This window comes from Leptodactylus fuscus, chromosome 2 (genome assembly GCF_031893055.1).
Source record: "Leptodactylus fuscus isolate aLepFus1 chromosome 2, aLepFus1.hap2, whole genome shotgun sequence".
NCBI lineage: Eukaryota > Metazoa > Chordata > Amphibia > Anura > Leptodactylidae > Leptodactylus > Leptodactylus fuscus.
The window spans coordinates 114,758,529-114,773,878 of record NC_134266.1 but is presented as its reverse complement, the minus strand read 5'-3'; the positions used below and the strand labels follow the sequence as shown (position 1 = coordinate 114,773,878).

Here is a 15,350-nt window from a genome sequence, read left to right as displayed (position 1 = left end):
AATTATCAATTTATTCAGGACAACCACTTTAATGTAAGGCATTGCAATGCATTGTAAAATCCCTAAACTTGTATTATACTCTGCCTAGAGCCTCTTTAAACCATCAAATAATTTTTTGTTTTTTGCTCTTCACCTTCCAAAAGCCATAACTATTTTATTTTTCTGTTCACAAAGCTTTTTTTTTGAACAACAGATTATATTTCATATTTGGTACCATGTAATGGGAAGCTGCTAAAAAATTATGAAAGGTGTAATTAGAACAAAAATGCATTTTCGCCATTTTCCTATGGGTTTTATTTTTACAGTGTTCACTGTGCAGCCAAAATTACATGTTAGCTATATTCTGGGGGTTCTACGTTCACACTGAGTTTTTTGGTCAGGAAACTGACTAAAATTCCTCCTCCAAAAAACGCCTCACCATACAGCTTCCTGACCAAATTCCTGACCAAAAAACTCAGTGTGAATGCAGTTTACACTGAGTTTGCGCTCCGCTCATTCAGACAGGTAAACACATGTCAAAGTGACCGCTGTAAAACAGAATCCCATAGACTTCAATGTGTGCCGGTCTTATGCGCGCTATACATTGAAATCAATGGGTTTAAAAGCCTCCCATTGATTTCAATGTGTAGTGTGCGTAAGATCGGCACCCATTGAAGTCTATGAGATTCTGTTTTACAGTGGTCACTTTGACATGTGTTTACCTGTCTGAATGAGCGGAGCGTAAACTCTGTTTGAAATCACCCTAAGGCCTCATGCAGCGAGCCATAGCAAAAAAGTGCTCCAGGCTGCATGGTATTTCCCCCAGAGCTTTTCACAGAATGTCCGCAGAGTTTTCTCTGTGGACTTCCTGATTCCATTATACTTATAGGGATGCCTCCAATAATTCTGGACATTCTGTGATTTCCAAAACCACAACGGTTTGCAAATCGCAGCGTTTGCACTGGGTGTATTTTTCTGCAAAGTGTCGATGGTGTTTGCTAGAATCCTATCTCCACTTTGCTGTGACTGTAAAACACAACTTTTTTTGTATCTGGGGACCCAGTTGTGTTATGTTTTAATACATTGTCCAAAATCCAAAAATTTTGAAAAAAAAATTCTAGGAGTCACCATATTCTGACACCCATAACTTTTTTTTTATATTTTTGTATACAGGGCTGTGTAAGGTGTCTTTCTTTTTTTGCAAAGCTAGATGTACTTTTTATTTTGACCATTTTAGGAAATGTCTCATGCTTTGATCACTTTTAATTCACCATATGGTAAAAATATTTGTATGTTTTTAGTTCAAGAACTTTTGGAAGCGTTGATACCTAATTTTGAAAAACTAATTTTTTGAGATCTAGAGTAAGGGGTGATTTTAATTTTTATTTTAAAAAAATGTTTTTCAAAGCTTTTTGGGGGATTTTTTTTACTTTTTATTTTTTTATCTCCTCTAGAGGGCTTAGTATTGCAGTCTATAGGAGGTTCACTGTGTAATGTGTTAATGCAAGTAAGGAGGCAGGCTAACACAACCCGAGGAGAAATTTTTGTACAAAAGAAGTTTTGAAAGGGTTAATTCCGATCACAGGCATTGCCGCAAGGTCTCTGCTGCATAGAACAGCAGAGACCCAGTAGTTATGACAACTGCTCTGCTTCTGAACAGATGCCATATTTAAAGACTCAACATCTGCTGTTATTTTATGTTGGATGTCAGGAAGGAGTTAAAGGGAATGTGCCACCAAAAAATAGCCTATTTTTAAAATCAAGTTCTTATTAGAAAAACATTTTTTTTAAAAAATGTTTGATAACTTTATTTTTAATTAGCAATACCCGCATCTTCGTCTGCAGCCCCCTTCCCCTTGTGCACGACACACCTGCAGCGCAGCCCCGACCCTCCTCCCTCCCATTGCCCCGCGGCCACAACGACATCGGGCTCTCTTCTCCCTCCACGCATGAACCCGGCGGGCCCCTCCAAAGGGACCCCGGTGGGCCCCTCCAAAGGGTCCCCGGCCTCCCTTTTCTGCCCTTCCCCCCCCCCCCCCTTCACCCCCCGGCCGTCCAATAGCCCCCAACCCCCCCGGTGATCCTGGCCTGCACCTCCCCCCGGTGATCCTGGCCTGCACCTCCCCCCGCGACCCTGGCCTCCACCTCCCCCCTGCGACCCTGGCCTCCATCTTCCCCCGCCACTGGCCCTCCACCAACCTCCCTTGCCCTCTGGTGCTGGGACTGGTCAAAGTAATAAGACTCATGTGAGCACTGTGTTCAAATCACTGGCCTCAGCGTTCGCATGAGGGGTACCCATGATGTTTCGGCAGTTACAGACACATGTTAAATAAATGCAGAATTTTACATCCTCCAGTTTCAGTATAAAAATGGCGGACTAACAGTGGACCCCATTATAGTCTATAAGGTCTATCGTTTCAGTCCCACAGTGGACCCGAATGACAGAAAGCCAAGCACAAGTTTGGTCCAAGCATAAGAATAACTGATTTTCATGAAGATGGAGCTGCAATGTAGAATACAAAAGACACCTTTGGAAAGTGTAGATGTTGTCTGACAAGGTGCGGCTATTAGTCTGATACCGCTTTTTCTGCTGACAGACTCTCTTTATTATATACTGTAACCCGTGTCATGCATGGCTTGATTGTAGCAATATTATTAATACTAGTATCCATAATAATAATGGTTGCCATAGTTCTCACACAATACATGCCTGTACACTACTCCACATTCCTGAGGTACACTTCCCTAAGGTCTCCATGACCCCCAACTATCAGGTCTGGCCACACAGCGGACAAGGTGCAGCCCTGGCAACTTTTCGGGTGTGGTATGTGGGCGGGTGTCTAGTAGGTAAAGTGTCAGTGAAGTCAGTGAAGAACGGGTGTGGAGTAGAAGAACATCATTCAGGAAGAGGCTGACTAGTGCAGCCGGAGAAGAGAGAATATGAAGGAAGCCGGGGAGTCTGAGTTGGCGGCTCTGCATGTGGTGAGGCAGATGCTCAGGAACCTTCCCACAGAACAGGTGTGTAGGACTGGGTGTGAGTGTGAGTGACTGTCGTGCCGCCGTCTGTCACCATGAGGGGATTGTCACTGACTCCGCGTGTGCTTACCCTTTCTGTATTACGTGCGGTGTAGAGGTTGTACAGTACAGTACTCTATCATCGGTCCTGTCACCGGGTGGCTCAGGAATGAATGGCCCGCTAGGTAGGGATTGATAGCCGCACGTCCTGTCCTCTGGTAGACTTCTGCAAAGTGTGATAGAAGTGAGAGGCCGCGCATAGCGGGGTGTGATAAACAAGCCTGGGCTGCTATCAGTGGCGTCCATGACACTTATCGCTGTACATTCACTGTCATGTGGCATCACAAAGTAATGTAAACTTTTACGGGAGGGCGCAGGGAGGTGGCGGCTGTACAAGGGAAATGTCTGTTGTGCGGGCTGGCCGGCCGGTGACGTCACTAGTACAGGGAGAGTCTCCTCAGTGTCCGCCTCCCCTCACAGGGTCTCCTAAGGGATGACAGCGGGACGGGACACTAACTGGGGCCGACAATGGCACTGATGTTAACGCTTCTAAACAGAACACCTCCATAGTCCCCAACAGGCCTGCTCACTGTTCTTATTGTATTTGCTGGGTGTTGATAACTGCTTCTGACTGACAGGGCCAGCTCCACAATTGTCTGGGCCCATGGGCAGCAGAACCTTAGGCCGGGTTCAGACAGAGTTTTTTGGACTGGATTTTGACATGGAGGCCACCTCAGAATCTGGTCCAAAAAATGGCTAGCTGCGACTGGATGCCGATACAGTGCATCGGCATTCAGTCGCGCCATTCCGCTCCGTATTAGGCTCAAATGAATGGGCCTAGTCAGGTGGGAGTGTCGCAAGGCGGACGTCGGGAATCCGTGTCAAGAAAGGGCATGTCTCTTTTTTTTTCCTTGAGCGGGAACAAACTGCTCGTGGAAAAAGGAACCCATTGGGAGGCGTTTTTTGAGCCGGATTTTGACGCAGATTCTGCGTCAAAATCCGGACCAAAAAACCCCATGTGAACCCATCCTTAGTGGGCCTGTTTGCGGCACAATTCCTGATACCAGGTTCACACCTGCACAAGGGTTTCCGTAAGTGGACCCAAACAACGGAAACCCAAGCCGCTTAAAAATCGGTTACCTGCACACCCCATAGACTATAATGGGATGGCTATAATGTTGGAAGCGCTCATTGCAGAAACTAAGTAGGCCCTCACAGATAACCCTGGCGACATTTATTTCTATTTCTTTACATGCATGTTCTATCTTCTGCATGTATGTGTGTGCATATATTTATTTATTTATACATACACCCAGAATGTATGTACGTGTGTGTATATTTATATGTATATATAATCTATATGCACACACTCAGAAGACATGTTTGAACCTATTATGGTTATGATGAATTGTCATAATTTTGTGGTTTTATTGATCTTTACTTTTGCTAGCTGAGGAACTGCAACAAGTTCAATAGTGCAGATATTGCACGGTTGCCTGGTTTGAATATACCCAGATTTTCTCTTTTCTAGAAAATTTAAAAAAGAGCTTTCCAGCCCTCTATGAGTCACATCCAAGAGCAGCTAGAAAAGTATGTCTCACTCCAGATGACCCTGCATGACAGCATATTTTTCACCATTCAGTGAATTTGTGCCATGTAATACAGCATTTCAGATACACAGAAATGAGTAGTTAGCTGTAATGTGAAAATTACCTTTGTGGCTTAAAGTAGTACTCCTATAATTTTATCGCTGTAATCATTTTAAAAATTCAGTGAAATTTGCTCACTGGAACAAAAGGCTCTGTTTGTGTACCCCCCCCCCCCCCTCCTCCTTGCACCATGTTATCAGCAGTCTAATACTAAGTTTAAAGTAGTGACAACCTTTCTGCTGTTCTGGTCTGTAGGAGACTACTAGCTAACTAGTCAGTGACATCGTCAGGTCTCACGAAGAGGACATGTGGTATTTTCACTTTGCAAGGATATGAGATGTTTTCGTGTGAGTCTCATAGACTTGAGAGAAACTGACTAACAGTAACCCAAAGTTCAAGATTTAAGCAAAGCAGATCTGAGCTAAACAGAGCTTCTAATGGAAAGAGCGCTAATCCCATTTTCCCCTATAAAATGTTTTATCATGTTAATAAAGAAAAATAAAAAAAACCAGTCATATTTGGTATCACTACATCCGCAAAAACATGTACAATAAAACTAAAACATTATTTAACCCACACTGTGGACCTTGTAAATAAAAAAGTGATCAAAAAGTCATATGAACCCCAAAATGGTACCCAGTAAAAAGCACAGCTTGTCCCGCAAAACATAAGCCCTCAACCAGCTATGTCAACATAAAAAATATAAATATTATGCATCTCAGAAGATGGCAATGCAAAAAGAGTGCTGAGCTGCACAAAGTGTAAATGACAATTTTTCCAGGAATACATAATTTCAGTGCACAATATTTTGTGCCCAGTTTGTGTCAAAAGCTGTTGTAGCAAGGATAACCCACTTAAAAGGATCCTATCTTTCAAACCCTTTTTTTTCTAACACGTCAGAATAGCCTTAAGAAAGGCTATTCTTCTCCTACCTTTCGTTGTCTTCTCCGCACCGCCATTTGCCTAAAATCCCATTTTTTCTCAATATTTAAATGAGTTCTTTCACAGCACTGGGGGCAGCGCCAGTGCTGCCGAAAGAAATCTCCAGTGCCACCTCCATCTTCGTCTGGAACGACATCTTCACTGTGTCTTCTTCTGGCGGTAGCTTCTAACTTCTAGGCCTAGGGCAAGCCGGCTGCGCATGCCCACCGGCCATGAGAAAATGGCCTCTTTGTAAGCGTCCATTTTTCTTGTGGCCACGAGCCGTGAGGCCTAGAAGTTAGAAGCTAATGCCGGAAGAAGACGCGGTGAAGACCTCGTTCCAGACGAAGATGGAGGCGGCGCTAGAGATTTCTTTCGCAGTATTGAAGCCGCCCCCAGTGCTGTTTGAGCGCTGGGGGCCGCCCCCAGTGCTAAAAAAGAATTCATTTACATACCAAGAAAAAACAGGATTTTAGGCGAACAGCGGCGCGGAGAAGACAATGAAAGATAGGAGACAAATAGCCTTTCTTAAGGCTATTCCAACGTGTTAGAAAAAAAAGGGTTTGAAACATAGGATCCCTTTAACAGTTTTTGGAGTGTGTGTCTTAGCAGTCACAATCTGGCACAACATATCGGGCATTGAAATGACATATCTCTGGAAAAATTGCAACTTCAACTCTTCAGTGCGCATTTATATCTGGAAATTAAAATAATGTAATACTCAAGGGGTAAAAATGTTCACTATGCCCTGTGATATATTCCTTGAGGGGAGTAGTTTCAAAAATAGGGGTTCATCTTTTTTTTGTGTAAGACCCTCTGCAATTGCTCACCAATGCAGTATAAATAACCAAATCAAAGCCCTGCTGTATTTCTGTGCAAAAGAATAAGTTTGCATGTAGCGTGTTTCCAAAATCAGGAAGCAGAGCCTAATAGCTGGAGAACTGACTTCACAGTACCATGAGATGGGCACTGAAATATAATAGCTGTAAAATGTCAGTTTTCATTTTGCACCATCTGTGTATATCTTTTTTGAAAACATCTCTGGGGTCAAGATGATCACTATAAGGGGACATTCACACTTGCGCCGCTGTCCACCCGCTTTGATTCCACTGAAAAGCCAGGAAAAACAGCTTGGGGAAAGCTTGCCAGCCGTCAGTTTAAAACCCATTCATTTCAATGGGTTTTTAAAGCAAACTGCTGGAGTCCATATGCCGCCTCTCCTTCGTGAAACCGTTTTTTCTGCACCGATACAAAGTTCTGCATGTCTGACTTTAAAAGCCCATTGAAATGAATGGGTTTTTAAACTGACTGCTGGCAAGCCTTCTTCAAACTGTTTTTCCTGGCTTTTCAGTGGAATCAAAGCGGGTGGACAGCGGCGCAAGTGTGAATGCCCTCTAACTTTTGAGGGGTGCAGTTTCCAAAATGAAGTCACTTCTAAGTACTCTTTAATTCATTATCACCAGGGGATTGTGTGGCAATTGTGTGATACATTTAATCCTTTGTAAAAATGAAAAATTTGTGACTAAAGCAACGTTATATTGCAAAAAATAAAATTTCTGAATTTCACTGCCCGATGTTAATCAAAATGCTTAGTATAACTCTTGATAAATCCTTACAGGGGTGTAATTTAGAAAATGGGGTCATTCAGTTTCCACCAAGATCAATCCACACTTTGCAGAAAAATATCGAAATCGTTATTAAAATCATAGCATGTCAATTATATCTACTCTGGCGTTTTCTGTATAGGTATAATAGAAGCAAAAAGTCCTCAGAAGAAAACTCTGTGGACTTTCAGTGAAAAATGCTGCGGATAAAACTCCAGTGCATTTTGGCTGCGCTCTTTTCCGCAGTGTTTTTCAGTTGCAGCTCACATATGTGGCCTTAACCTAAAAGCCATATAGCGATCTTTTCATTCCAAGATCCGCCATGTACCCATACAGAAGTTTATGACCACATATGAGGTATTCAAGTGAAATTGTTAACAAACTATCCCGTGCTATTTCTCCTTTAACCTTTTGAGAAAATGAGAAATTTGGGCCTAATGTGACATTTCATTGGAAGAAAGTAATTTTTGAGTTTCGCATCCCATTGGTCATAAAGTTGGAAAAACAACTGTGGGTTCAGATGCTGACCATACCAATCGATAAATTCCTTGAGAGGTCTAGTTTCCAAAATGAGGTCATTTCTTGGGGCTTTCCACTGTACTGGTACCTCAGGAGCTCAGCAAATGCAACATGACAATTAAAAACTATTCCAGCGAAATCTGTCCTCCAAAAGCCAGATAGCGTTCTTTCCGTTTCAAGTGCTGCCACGTGCCCGTACATCATTGTACCAGCACATATGGCGTACTGTCATGTTCAGGAGGAAAATGTTAGTCGGTTATTATTAAGTTTACATTTTCACTTTTTTCAACTCAGTAAAAAACCTGTTGATAAATTCCTTGAGAGATCTAGTTTCTAAAAAGGGGTCACTTTCTGGAGATTTCTGCTGTTTTGACTTATTTAAGGGGTGCAGTTCTGAAAATGGGGTGATGTATAGGAATTTCTAATACAGAGGTCTTCTAAAACCCCTTCAGAATTTACAGAGGACCTTTCACGTCCTTGGGCACATACGACGTAATACATCGCTGGAAAGCCGACAGTGTGCTTAATTCCCGTTATGTGCCCCGGGGGAAGAGCCATCGGTGCCGTTACCGTAGCTCTTCAGAGTCACAAGGGCGTTTCTGACAGTCTTTCATTCCTTACCGCCCAGGCATGACGCCCCTCCAGTACTAGTCTATGGGAGAGTACTTCATCATGGCGGGGCGGTAAGGAACGCCCCCTCACAGTACAGCGCTATAGACTCTAGACTGTCAGAAACACCCTTCTGACACTGACGAGCTACGCTAACGACACTGATAACTCTTCAGCACATAATAGGAAAGCCAATAGTGCACTGAATTCGTTGCACTGTCGGCCTTATAGCGGTGTATTATACCGCATGTGCCTGAGGACGTGAAAGGTCCTTTTTAATTAGTCTATTGGGTTTTGGAAATGTTACTCAAAATGATGAAAATTGTGTTTTGACTTGTAAGTCTTATGATGACCATAAAAAAATTAAAGATTGATGCCAATGTAAAGCAGAGATAAGCCTAGTTAGGCAAATTCTACTCGTAGCAAGCCACAGCCAAGAAATGTTGCAGAAATGCATGACATTTTTTTTTTTTTATGCAGCGTTTTTCACAGTTTCACAGAGATGCAATGTTTTCTTCTGTGGCCTTTCTGCCATCATTATACCGATATGGAAAACACAGCTTTTCCACTGCAGTATTTACCACAAAATGAGACCCCAGCCTTATGAATTAATTTGGGTGGCATGACCATCTGTATAAAAAAAACAGTTAATTTGAAACATTTAAATTGCATATTTTTCCAAATTTCCAAATTTTTTCATAATTAAACACAAAACTTATCGACCAAAATTTATCACTATGATGAAGTACAATGGGTCGCGAAAAAATAATCTGAAAATCACTTTGATAAGTTAAAAGGGTTGTCCATGATATTTTAGTATTGCGGCAGGAGACTGGAGAAGGTGAACAAAAAAACATACCTGTCCCTGATGCTGCAGTGTCCTAGGCCACTATTGGGTACCTGCGATACCCATAGAATTCTTTTTCACCTTCCCCGGCCTCCTGCTGCAATACCAAAATATTATGAACAATCTCTTTAGGTCAGGGCCCCACTGGACAGAAATGCCGCAATTTGGCCGCGGTGGAAACGCTGCAAGAAAAATTGCAGCGTTTTACAGTATGGAAATCGCAGCAAGTCAATTATAGCTGCGGAAATGCCAGCGGTTTCCCCATAGGTATAATTGTAACAGAAAGTCCGCGGAGGAAAATGCCGCAAACTTTCTGTCTAAAGCGCTGCGGAAAGAATCATAATTCGTTGCTGCCGCAGTTTTTTTCCGCAGCGCAGCCACAGTCAGGAGTGAATTGAGCAGATGGTAGAAGTATAAGGGATTCCTTTATATTTCCCATTCCTTTTGTAGCTACTAACAGGTTTGGTTAAAAAAACCTGCAACAAATAAAACATCATTTCTGCAACGTGGTGCCTCAGCCTCAGCCTTATAAAGGAATGCATCTGTGGCCCCAGAATTTTGTGCATTTATAACTGCATCCAAGTACATAGTGGGGTAGGTTTATGAAGAATGGCTTGATTCATGCCAGTTTCATAGCCCCGGAACCTGCATAGACTGTGCTTCATGTACTGTATGAAGAGGCACATGCCTCCTCATAAATGAGGGGATGGTATACAATGCATAATGATACAGGGTGCAGCAAAGTGTCATAACTACAGTTATTCTTAGCGCTGTATTCATGTTTTAGCAAATTGTAAAGCAATGAAGTCATCCAAGCAGATTAGTTAATGTGTTGCAAGCTTCTTTCTATCCTATTTTTATTTCTTTGTGATCCTTCTTTCTTTCCATTATTTGCACTAACTGAACTAACTACTGTATTTACTGTATTGTTGTGAAGCTTGTAACTATTAGATACATTTGTTATTGATATATCCCTACTGACTTGTGTGTCACACCTAGTTCATATGAAATGAACTTCAAAAAGTTTATTTATTTTAAACAGAAAGGAAATGAGGAAGAATGTATAACATGAACCATAATAGTATAGTGGAGATCGAGTATTCAAATATGGTGGCCGCTTAGGAGCTATGGGACTGCCATAGCCATCAGGTCTCTTTTGTATTGTACAACAGAGACCTTGCACCAATGCTCGCTATCAGTGTCCGAATTAAAAATTTAGAGAGTTTGGAAGTGGAAAACAGCTTGCGGTGGGAAGGGTTAAATGTGCCAGGCCATGAATGACACATCCCCTTCTTACGAACTCACTTTTTTACAGTCACAATTTTTATGTGCCAAAAATTGGTGCTTTATTATGCCAGAAAACTCTTATAGTCTAGGGCCCCATGTAGAGAGCCGCAGCCAAAAAGCGCTGGTGGAAAAAAGTGGCGGAAATACATCGCAGTTGTTCATGCAGCAATTACACCTATGTGGAAAACACTGGTGTTTCTGTAGGTATAATTGACATGCTGCGATTTACGAAAACACAGTGATTTTTGAAATCACAGCATGTCCACTTTTGAGGAGTAAAATACGCTTCTCAAGCGACATCTGTTTTTGCTTGTAATCTCTGTTTGTTACAAAGTTACATGAAGGTGGTTTTATATATGAAATATTAAATTGTGTTTTTATATATGGTATGCTGTGCAATCTCAAAAAATTTTGGTGTCACAATTTGCTAGGTGCAGTATAGATTTTTAACATTAGTGAATAACAGGAAAATCTTGTTTGTCTTCTGTATCAGTGTAAATTCTTCCTCTTGATACGTTTATTGAGATTTATGATACAATGTGTCAAGCATGCCCCCTTAAATTAAAAAGCAACTGTAGGTCAGTATATAGTCAAATAAGGGAGGCAGTGGGGAAAAATGCAACAGGAAGAGTTAAACTACATTTACACAAACATTGTAATAAATGGCTTGGAAAAATGGACAAAACGGTCCATTATTTCAGAGCCATATGTTCTCGTTTTTTTAAATGGTCATTACTTTTTCAGACAACTTAGTCTTGTGATTGTGGACTAAAATGTAATGCATTCTATTAAAAATTGTTGATGTTTTCGGCCTGAAAAAAAACTCTTGAAAGTTCCTACCACTAGGCCTCTCCCTTCTAGCTAATTTGATGTTCACACCCTGTTACTAGGGAAGGTCCGCCCAGAGACACAGCAGGCTTTAAGATGAGTTCCCAGTGAGTGGAGGGACTGTTCTGTCTTCACACAGTGAATGGAGATATGAATCTCCTCACATCAGGTCTACAGATAGCTTTCTCTGTGTCCAGCAGGCAGTGGGAGAATTTTATCATTTCTACTTGTAAGGAGAATTTAAGATGATATATGTGCTGTGTGTTGTTTGTGTTATTGCAGATACAACATTGGTCACAGACAGTAAACAGCTTTCTTTTATTGTGCTCACAGTTCTCTTTTTTTGTCTCAAGTATGTTTTTGGTTGCATCATCTCCAGTAGTTCCAGTCCAGTTTCTAAATCTCCTATATTATGTTCTCGTAAGCTTTTCTCACCTATTTGTTTGGTATTTTACATGCTACTTTACTCCTGGTAGAATTACGTTCATATAAGCCAGTAGCTGTAGTAATAGTAATGGATAGGGGAGGAGCAGACTGCCTTAGACAGAAATCCAAATATAATTCAGCAGTAAGCATGTATGAAGGCTTATACAGCCAGAGAATAGATTGTTTAAAAAGACCCTGCACACATTTCAACTTTTAATGAAAACTCATGTACCATGTAATAGTCTCTAAGAACAGATTGTCAAAAAAGGACATATAAGTAGATACATTACAGTCAATGTGTTCTAACAGTGATCATATAACGGCCCTCACAGGGCTAATTTGAACTTTGTGTTGTGAAAATAGCCTTAGGGTAAGTTCACACGTAGTTTTTTGGTCAGGGTTTTGAGACTGTAATCGCCTCAAAACCCTGACCAAAAGACGGCTCCCATTGAAATCAATGGGAGATGCTCAGGAGCTTTTTCCGGGAGCTGGAAAAAAGAAGCGAAATGTTCATTCTTCAGGCCGAGTCGCCTCGCCATTCATTGGGCCTAATCCAGAGCAGAGCATGCAGCTGGATGCCAGCTTTCAGTCGCGGCAACCCGGCTTTTGGATCGGAACCTGAGGTGGCCTCCGCCTCAGGTTCTGATCCAAAAAACTACGTGTGAACTTACCCTAAGGGTGCATGCACACTACGTAACGCCGGGCGTGTATGAGAGCCGTACACGCCGGCATTACAGCAGACTGCCGAACACTTCCCATTCACTTCAATGGGAGCGCTCGTAACAGCGGCGTTTACGAGCGCTCCCATTGAAGTGAATGGGAAGTGTTCGGCAGCCCTGCTGTAACGCCGGCGTGTACGGCTCTCATACACGCCCGGCGTTACGTAGTGTGCATGCACCCTAAGCCTGCATTCACACTGAGTTTTTTGGTCAGGAAACTGACTCAAATTCCTCCTTCAAAAAACACCTCACCATACAGTCCTATGGTGAGGTGTTTTTAGGAGGAGGAATTTGAGTCAGTTTCCTGACAAAATTCCTGACCAAAAAAACTCAGTGTGAACACAGCCTTAAGCCTTCCTGTCAGATGGGCTTGTTTGCCCTTGATGAAAATGTGCACTAATTACATACTTACATACTTGAAAGGATATAAACACTTTCAGTGAACTAAAATCCTACTGAAATGGTTTACCAACATGCAAAACATCTTTTTTTATATGGTCAGCTTATTTATTCAAAGTTCTCATATGATCTCATGATACATAAAACTTTACATTTCTTTATTAATTATATTATGAACACTTACTGATGTTGATCAAGAGGTTGTCTAGGCTTGAGAACAACCATGAGACTCCTAATCCCATGCTGAGCTGCCGGTGACTACTGTTACAGTAGATACAGTAGACACCCGTCATTAATGTCCACTATCAGTGCCTGCACCGATCATGGGCATTAACCCCTCCGGCACGTCGATCAAAGCTGACCGAGGCACCATTTTCCCGGCGGTGCGTAGGCGAGCTCCGGGATCGCGTTGCTATGACAGCCGGGAGCCTTGTGAAGTAAAATTATGCTGTATGAGCCCCACATATGCCCGAATAGCCTTTAAGAAGGCACCGCTAATCTTATTTTAAAAGCTCCCCCTGTTTTTAAATAATACCCTAAAAACGATTATTAAAATCATACTTACCGTGCACGGTGGGCGGTTCTTGCACTGGTGGACGTCAACTTGCTGGCACGCCTTCTTCTGTGTCTTCTACCAGTGACATCCTCCTGGGCTCTTCTTCCCCACCTTCATCTTTTTTTCTTCTGGAATGAAGAAGTTCACGAGTGTACAGCGCACGCTCCGGCGCCATTTTTGTCATAGTTCTAAGTTTCCCTTAGAACTATGAGAGCGTACTGCACATGCGGAGTACGCTCGCGAATTTGTTCATTCCAGAAGAAAAGAAGATGGAGGCGGTGAAGAGCGAGCCCAGGAGGACATCGCTGGAAGAAGGCGTGCCAGCAAGATGACGTCCACCAGTGCACGAACCAGCCACCGTGCATGGTTAAGTATGATTTTAATAATCGTTTTTAGGGTATTATTTAAAAACAGGGGGAGCTTTTAAAATAAGATTAGCGGTGCCTTCTTAAGGGCTATTCGGGCATATGTGGGGCTCATACGGCATAATTTTGCTGATAGAGCTCCTTTAAATGGACACCTTCTGAGCGGGGGCCCAACGGACCGGAAACGCCGCGATTTGTACAGTGCAGGCAAAGTGGATGGGATTCATGCGAATCCCATCCCCACTTTGCGGAAAATATCGCAGTGTGGACACGCTGCAATTTACAAAGCCGTTGCGGCTTTGCAAATCGCATCATGTCAATTATATCTACGGAAACGCTGGCGGCTTTCCCGTAGATATAATGTTAAGAGAAAGTCCGCAGAGGAAAACTCTGTGAACTTTCTCTTAAAAGCGTTGCGGAAAGAACCGCAATGCGTTCGCGCCGCGATTCTTTCCGCAGTGCTTTAGTGCTGCGGATATGGCCTGTGGGGCTTTAGCCTTAGGAGTTTTCAAACACCTGCAGATTTACAGCTTCTGCTCTAGGAGTGATAAGAGCTGGAATATCCATACTGAGGTTATTGTCCCTGAGTTACACTTTGATAAGGGAAGCTTTTAAGACTTTTAGCACTTTTATCAACAAAATTTAACTGTTTATGGTGACTACAGTAAATTGCAATAGCCTTTCCTTCACATTGTGCTACCAGAACTTGGTCCACTGCCAGCCCCTCCCTTCATTTTCTGCCCCTAGGTTTGCTCTGTCAGCAGGGAGCCTAGTTAGAAATAACAAAAGCAGTTTATAGACTTATATTATACTACACTGTACTGTACTATACTATACTGTACTATACTGTACTATACTATACTATACTATTGGTTAATTTGATGGCACAAGAGTTGTAATAAAAAATGTTCTATGTTCCATATATCATGAAGAATACAAGAATAAATATTAGAATAGACATGTCAGGAGGACAGAGGCTTTCTTTGACTCTATTTAGTTTTACCTGGTTCTATGAGTAAATATGGGAAAACAAATATCACAATGTGGAAAAGGTAGTATAATTGAGCCGATAGTGTAGCTTATATCTGTTTACTGCTGTTAGCTAACATTATATGTACTGTAGTATTTGTTAGAAATTACGTTATAATTTAGCAGTATACATGTAATTATAATTCATTTTCTTTTCTTTTTTTCTAGCGCCTCTTCCTCACAGGTCAGCTCTCTGCCCTTGTTTTAGCATTTTTGTTCCGATACTGTCTGCCTCCTTCACACTGTGGACCAAAAGTCAGACATGGCATTGCCACTTTGCTTGGAATCTGTATTTCAGCCTACTGCTTTGGATGGTGAGATATGAGTATTACACTCCTACCTATAAAGCTCATAAGGGGGAGCGTCTGAGCTTCGTAGCAATACAATGGGCCTGTTGTCACTTTAGCTCATAGTCATATGTGTGTGTGAGTTAACACTGACTGGATGTTAGGGGATGTCTGGATAACATTTCTACTTTTACTGCTATGGAGTGATGGATTTCCACTAGCTTATTTGATATACCATGACACAATTATCTTATACGTGCATCAAGTTGACTGCAGTTGTTGTTGAAGTCCACCTTTACAAACACATTCAT

General features: G+C 42.1%; 1 protein-coding gene across 2 annotated transcripts in view; it reads left to right on the top strand.

The window, feature by feature from the left end:
• Positions 1–2,868: 2,868 nt before the first annotated feature.
• LOC142195044 (membrane-bound glycerophospholipid O-acyltransferase 2-like) overlaps positions 2,869–15,350 on the top strand; it is a 41,720-nt gene continuing 29,238 nt past the window's right edge. Inside the window, exons 1-2 of one of the 2 annotated variants that reach the window (XM_075264555.1) lie at positions 2,869–2,997; positions 14,921–15,066. In XM_075264555.1, coding sequence (XP_075120656.1) covers positions 2,920–2,997; positions 14,921–15,066 — 224 coding nt within the window. In that variant the 5' untranslated portion in view covers positions 2,869–2,919. The remainder of the gene's footprint in view (positions 2,998–14,920; positions 15,067–15,350) is intronic. The other variant, XM_075264556.1, reaches the window with a different exon arrangement.